The sequence below is a fragment of the Pyxicephalus adspersus genome, chromosome 8 (genome assembly GCF_032062135.1).
Source record: "Pyxicephalus adspersus chromosome 8, UCB_Pads_2.0, whole genome shotgun sequence".
In the NCBI taxonomy this organism is placed as follows: Eukaryota; Metazoa; Chordata; class Amphibia; order Anura; family Pyxicephalidae; genus Pyxicephalus; species Pyxicephalus adspersus.
Genome location: NC_092865.1, coordinates 65,697,524 through 65,705,025, shown reverse-complemented (window position 1 = coordinate 65,705,025; position 7,502 = coordinate 65,697,524). Strand labels below are relative to the sequence as shown.

The 7,502-nt window shown below is 34.2% G+C and overlaps 1 protein-coding gene across 1 annotated transcript in view; it reads right to left on the bottom strand.

Annotated features, from left to right (window-relative positions):
* The window catches only part of SLC6A11 (solute carrier family 6 member 11), a gene marked incomplete in the record, with an annotated part of 88,140 nt that overhangs the window by 80,007 nt on the left and 631 nt on the right, over positions 1 to 7,502 (bottom strand). Inside the window, 1 exon segment of the mRNA XM_072420988.1 lies at positions 7,249 to 7,482. Within this exon segment, the coding sequence (XP_072277089.1) occupies positions 7,249 to 7,468 (220 nt within the window).

The following is a 7,502-nucleotide window of genomic DNA, read 5'->3' as shown; positions in this document are numbered from 1 at the left end:
CAAGGAATTCACTGTGGCTAGGAAGAAGGCATGCAGTGCTTGAACACACTGTGAACTAATCCCAGCCAGCAGCATGAATCGGCTGGTTGATTAAATGGAAGATACGTGTGGCAGATCACTTCACAATTGCCTCTCCATTTCTCCTGACATCATTCAGAGGTCAAGTTTCATTTTAAGTGAATCTGACAAATTAATAATGTTAGGCTGTTCTAAATGAATTAGTAATCAGTTTCTATACACGGGGCCACTTTAGTAAGAGACCCTGTCGCAGATCCCATTAGTGGTCGTTGGGTATCTCAAAAAACAGTGATGACCATGGCTACCCATCTTCTGCGGAGAATGATGGGCAGTCTGAGATCTGACGGTTCTTTCTTGATTTTGTGTGGCAGGAACCGACCTAGCACATTCTATCCTAGATGAATATTGCACAGCTTAGAGACGGGGCAGGAGTTTTGACTGCAGAAATCTTTGAACTTGCTGTGAATCCTTTTCACCTGAATACATTTAATTCCTGAAACAACCTAATTCCCATGGTGGTAAGGGATGTTTGAATCTGTTACTTGCATTCATCATCTGCTTATGTATAGGACATTTTAGGGGTCTATTTATAAAGCAGTAAATCTGACATTCACCAAACATTCTCTGATGGAGAAATATTCACCATAACTAAAATCCAAAGTCAGCTACAATAATTTTATAAGCTGGCCTGTTCTATTTTAGGATGACATCTATATTCATGTTGAAGTACTCAAGAAGTAAGGCGTGTTCACATAACATAATACATTTTCACTTGGTTTTGATAGAACTAAGTGAAAAAATCACATTGCACAGGATCTCCACTAATAGAAGAAGGATTCTTTTTCAGAACTGTTTGCTTGCACATATTTGGATAATTAAAGTCAGTGTATATTTGACTAAGTTTAGTGAAACTGGTAAAAAAGAAATACCCAATCATATGCAAGGTAAAGATTTTTGTTTGCACATGATTGGAGGCTGAAATCAGTAGAGCTACACATCATTCACTAAGCAAAGATAATTATGCTTTTGAAAACAATATGTAATCTTGCTAAGTGAACATCCTAAATGCCCTTAATAAAGCAACCCCATTGTGTCTAAGTCACCCTCTTCTTCCCAAAGAAAAGGTTAGCATTGTGGCCTTTGCAGTGTTAGGTCCCAGGTTCAAATCTCGGCCAGGGCAATATCTGCATGGAGTTTGCAGGTTCCCCCCGCACTTGCGTGGGTTTCCTCCCACATTCCAATAATATGCAGCTAGGTTAATTGGCTTCTGCCCCAAAATTGACATTTGACTGTATTAAGTGACATATGACTATGGTAGGGACATTAGATTGTGAGCTCCTTTGAGGGACAGCTAGTCATATGACTATGGACTTTGTAAAACACTGTGTAATATGTCGGCGCTATAAAAATAATGGCTAATAACAAATAAATGAAACAGCCAAAATATCTAATTTTGTACATGAATCAGATCTGCTCAGTGTCCAGCTACAAAATGTTGAGATCAATGGATGGCTACAGACTGGTTCTGATTTTATTCATTCTACTACATATTTCTAAACAAGGCAACGAGACTATACAAGTCCTACAATACATTATCAGAGTCCATATATAATTGTCAAAGAAACATTTAAACAACCATTATTTCAAACAATACACCCACACATTTGAGAGTTCCAGTTGACCAATTTTCTCATCAATCAACCCATTAATGGAAGTTACTAACTGGAAACCTCTCACATTGGGCCTGATTTATTAAAGCTCTACACTTTCATCAGTGAAGCCAGGGGATCAAGCAAACCTGGAATGGATTTCCTTAAAGTCATTTGATATTTGCTATGTTTGCTATGAAAATGTTTCAAATTCTGGTCCAGATAAATTCCAGGTTTGCTGGATCACCCAGCTTCACTGATGAAAGTGTATTCTCAGCCTTGGAGAGCTTTATTAAATCAGGCCCATGTGTAAACATTTCCATTGTCATATACTTTCCTGATCTTAAATACACTACCCAATCTTTCCAAGTAAACTTTTCTAATAAGCATGATTAAAGAAATAACCTCCATACAGTTCTGCTATGGCAAATATCAAAACGTTGAAGTTACCAGCACCGAGTACCACTTCTAATTTTTTTAGGTCCACATTTCCAAGGCAAGGCTTAGGTCCACATTTCCAAGGCAAGACTTGTGAGATTATTTCTGTTCCTCTAGAATGTTGTGTTTAATAAATCCACATAAATCTCTGTACAGTCACATATTTTCTAATTATTCATTCTCTGTGTGCAAAGCAAGTAGGAGCAAAGCCCCAGGATGATGTGCCTAATATCTTGCCCATAGCAACAAATCTAGAACTTTCATTCCAAGCTAGCATTAGCTACCACACCTCCTAACACTGCCCAACTATTCCACAAGCATGTGTTGAAATCAAATGGTTCTGAAAATTAAAAAAATAAAACATAATTTATCTCAGCCTACCTAATCATTTAATGTCAACTATATCCAAATATATCAATTTGAAGGGAGGGGGAGGAGCAGAAGGGGGAGGGGGGAGGCTTTATAGGCACTGGTTAACTGTGTTTAAAGGGTAGTCTTTATTATTATGTTAACTTACAATAATCCATAGCTAAAATCTGATCAGTGTATGTATGTTTACAGTACACATCAAGATATATAAAAACAAATATAGTTCGCTTATACATTATTTTTATAAACACACGTTTTTGTAAATGATTTACAGATCAGTTAACAAGTCCCATGCCCGACGCGTTGCGCCTGAATTGGCTTCATCAGGGGATATCAGAGTGAGTTAGACCCAAACTACAGTTTCAGAAAACTAGAAAGAACCATAGTATTAACAGTTTGTTATGAAGCATATAGTCTAAATCTCTAATTATAGATCCTATTATGATTTTGTCATATATATGTTTACTACATCTTGATCATCCAAAATATGAACCATTACATTGTAAAGAATGGTAAAATTAGAATAGTAATCATTGCATTAATTACAGTACAAATGGTAAGAAAGTGGCTTTCAAATACATGGCTTTTTTTTGTGACTCCATTAAACCAAATATACTAAAATAATAAAAGGACATAAAGTTTTAAAGTACTTACATAAAGTGTGTGTGAGTTATTTAGTGTGTTGATGATTATTAGTAACTCTTCAGAAAAATCATCCCAGTGCTGATAGGGTTGCTGCAAATATTATTTTTTTGGCTGAAATTCCTAGTGGGGAAAAATATCATCAAGGTTGCCAATCTGTTGGATATATAAGAAATATCCAAAAAAAGGTTTCTGATAAGGGATGAGGAATTGTAATTGAGACTTACTTGCTGTAAGAAATCTATTCAATTCATGTCTTGTTAAGAGAAAGTGTACAACTTTGCAAACATTTTTCTTTTTGCTTCATCCCTAAAATGATATAGGGACCTGCATTTTCTTCACTATACATTCTATGTAAGTATTATTCATGATAACTAAATAATCTATATGGAGCAATGTAGGCATATAATATAATGATAACTCCTTTTATCCACAATACCACATCAGATATATTTAAAACTGTTTACTTCAGACAAATCCCAAAATCAATTATCCCTATAGCAAGGTAAGCTTATTTCAGTATCCTTTAAAGAAAATCATCAGGGACCTTTGTGGGCTATAAAGTTATCTTCAATACCTAGCTTTTGGAAAGCATCATTTGAACATCAATCAACCACTTTGTTATCACGGACCTCAACGCCACATTTTATCTGCGCCCAAACACTTTCTTTCAACAAGACATGAATTGAATAGATTTCTTACAGCAAGTAAGAGTCAATTACAATTCCTCATACCTTATCAGAAACCTCTTTTTTGGATATTTCTTAAATATCCAACATATTGGCAACCTTGATGATATTTCCCCACTAGGAATTTCAGCCAAAAAATTTATATCTGCAGCAACCCTATCAGCACTGGGATGATTTTTCTGAAGAGTTACTAATAATCATCAACACACTAAATAACTCACTCACACAATTTATGTAAGTACTTTAAAACTTTAATTCCTTTTATTTTTTTAGTATATTTGGTTTAATGGAGTCACATACAAAACCCATTTATTTGAAAGCCACTTTCTTACCATTTTACTGTAATTAATGCAATGATTATCATTCTAATTTTACCATTCTATACAATGTAATGGTTCATATTTTGGATGATCAAGATGTAGTAAACATAAATATGACAAAATCATAATAGGATCTATAATTAGAGATTTAGACTATATGCTTCATAACAAAATGTTAATACTATGGTTCTATCTAGTTTTCTGAGCACTGTAGTTTGGGTCTAACTCTCTCTGATATCCCCTGATGAAGCCAATCCTGGCGAAACGCGTCTGTAATGAGACTTGTTAACTGACCTGTAAAACATTTACAAAAACGTGTGTATATGAAAATAGTGTATAAGCTAACTCTATTTGATTGTTTTTATATTACTTGATGTGTACTGTAAACGTACATACACTGACCAGATTTTAGCTATGGAAAATTGTAAGTTAACATAATAATAAAGACTACCCTTTTACAGAGTTACCCAGTGCCTAAAAAGCCTCCCCCCCTTCTGTTCCCCCTCCCTTCAAATTGATATATTTCATGAGGCTGGCACTACTTCAGGCTCACCTGAACGTCAATTCCATAAATGCTCGACTGAATTTATACTTCCTTGACTATTGTTTAACTATATCCAAATAGAAATTCCAAAATGTAAACCACCTCGTTTAAAAAGTGCACTTACCCAAACTTGAATTGATGTTCTATAGTGACCTGGTAGCCCTTGAACCCAGAGCATCCATGTATGCAAATACTGACTTACAGGTGAAGATTATTTTGCTTCTACCATGTTTTACCATCCCTGCTTCCTTCTTCCCATCATCATTAATATAATAATGGCTTTTTTTAAAAACACCTTATTTAACACCTAGCACCTAGCAATGTCATTGGGGGGTCTGTGTGCTTCTCTAACAGACAAGTCATGGCTGGCGCAATGAAATTAAAGTAAGCAATTTCAGTACTGGAAAAAAGCCTGTACAAGACTGGAGATAAGGCTAGAGTTATTCTTTAAGCTAAGAAGTCATTGATATGCCATTTCCTCAATGTGAGGCCCTCATTATGTTAGATTGCTTCTGCAATTAAGGGGAAGGAAGAGGGTGGACCAAAGTGGCGACTTTCTACCTGACGTCAATATTTGCATTCATTATTTGGAGCTCCTGGAGAGCTTTAATGGTGGAGTTGGAATGTTATTAGAAGGTTACAACAATATTACAATCAATTGTTTTGAGTCTTCCACGGATCATAATAAAGAACCACAATGCATCATTTGGCATCCAGTACACATCCAGTAACAAATATTACTCAAAAACAATAGAAAATACATCAAATACACATCTTTAGTAATTATAAATAATTAATAGTGATATTATATTACATAAATTATAGAATTGTGCAGAATTCTTTGCCAGTGGATCATCTCTGGCAAAGCAGATTATTTCTTCTTGGTGCACCAGCTAATGCATTACTCAAATCTAAAGTCTTTCAATACACAAATCATAATAAACATTCTTGTTCCTTTAAGTGCCATTGTTGTAGACTAGGCATTGTATATTTTTTTCCTCAATTCCTTCTGTAAGTTAAGTGAACAGCCAATTAATTTACCAAGCAATAGCTAAGTATTTTGAAGGCAAGAGGGGATGCTGAACATCATTGGCAACAACCACTGAAGTACAGTTATATTACTCATTGCTTCTATGAAGGTTTTATCTATACATTGTCAGAAGGCTTGGGTCTGTACTTGGTAATTATGTATTATTAATGGAGTCTTAAAGTCTGTGGTTTTACACTTATCTGGAGTGAAGATTGCACATCACCTCTACAACCCTGGTAATCATACCTCTGATTAAGAATATCACGATGGTACCATTATTTCCTTCAGGTCCATGGCAATACTAATACTTTTAAAATACATGTAAAAGAAAAGTGACGTGCTAGAGCAAAGACATACATATATAAAGCTAATTCAAACATAGTGTTATATTATTTATTATACTATTATATCTGTAAAATGATTGTATGTATAAATCAATTCTTATCTTTTAAATCACATACGTTATCATATGTTTCCTTTTTTTACAACTCTAAATCTCTTTATTTACAAAAGTTGTATCTTAGATGTAAAATTGAGAATATTTTATTTAACAAAATATACTTAAAGTGAAATAAACTATACCGTTCCAATATATTGTTATTGGTAAAAATTATGTAGTTAAAAAGTTGTCTAAATATGTATAATGTGTCTAATATGTTAGGGTGAAATTAAACAAGGTAGAAATTTTCCTATGAGCAAACTCAGATTATGGTAAATTCAAAGTACATTTTTGCTATTTCAATAACCAGTTTGCCATAAACCTAATTTGACTTGAAGAAACCATCCCAGTAAAATACATAAACATTAACATTAATATATAAACATTGTACACAGTGATATAATTATCCTATACAGTAAAGCCAACTGCTTGCATTGTTTCAGTCTCAGGTCACCACTTAGGAACACAATCTAACTTCAGGGCAGCTATAAAATATGGAAAAACCCTATTAGACTACATCATTCAAAAAAGTAAAATGAAAACTGTTGATCCATGAGCTGAAATGGATATATCTAATATAGTTTTCACTGGGTCTCAAAAATGTTAGTGGCTATGCCATAAAGTGAGACCTTACTACAGTAAACCACACCTAGAAATGTATAAAATGTATATTTCGGTGGTTTCAACATTAAACATTTAAAGTTAAATACTGAAATGTTTATTTATTAATAGTAAGGTTAAGATAAAGTGTATATACATATAGTATATATATATATAGTATAGAGAGAGAAATGTGTGAGAGTGTGTATATTTCTTCTAATCTAATTTATATATACATATATATATATATATATTAGATTTCTCAATTAAAAAATTATTACCTGCACTTGCCAACATACAGTATGCTCCTCTAGGCACACATACTACTTTAATAAAATCACCCATATTGAATATATTGATCTCTATATGTGTTTAAATTTGCATGGTAAGCCTAAATATTTTAATCCAACATACTCAGATTATCATAAAATAAACTCTTGATTAATAAACAGGGGGAACTGTCCAGCACTTTGCATCCTAGGCAGCTCAGCCAAATGTCATCCTTCTTACCTCCTCCATTCTTGTAGCAAAGGTAAGGAAACCTCCACACATTTCCCAGCCCAATAATTTCCCCTGCCACAGACAGCACAAATTCCACTTTGTTATTCCAATGGCCCCTTTCATTGACTTTCTTGTCGTTGCTGTGGACCAGGTTGGAACTTGAAGCTTCAGCATCCAAAGCATCCTCAGGTTTCCCATTAATCACAGGGATAGTCTTTTCAGCTGTCATGATTCTTGCTTAACCTGTCATTGTAAAAAGAGAT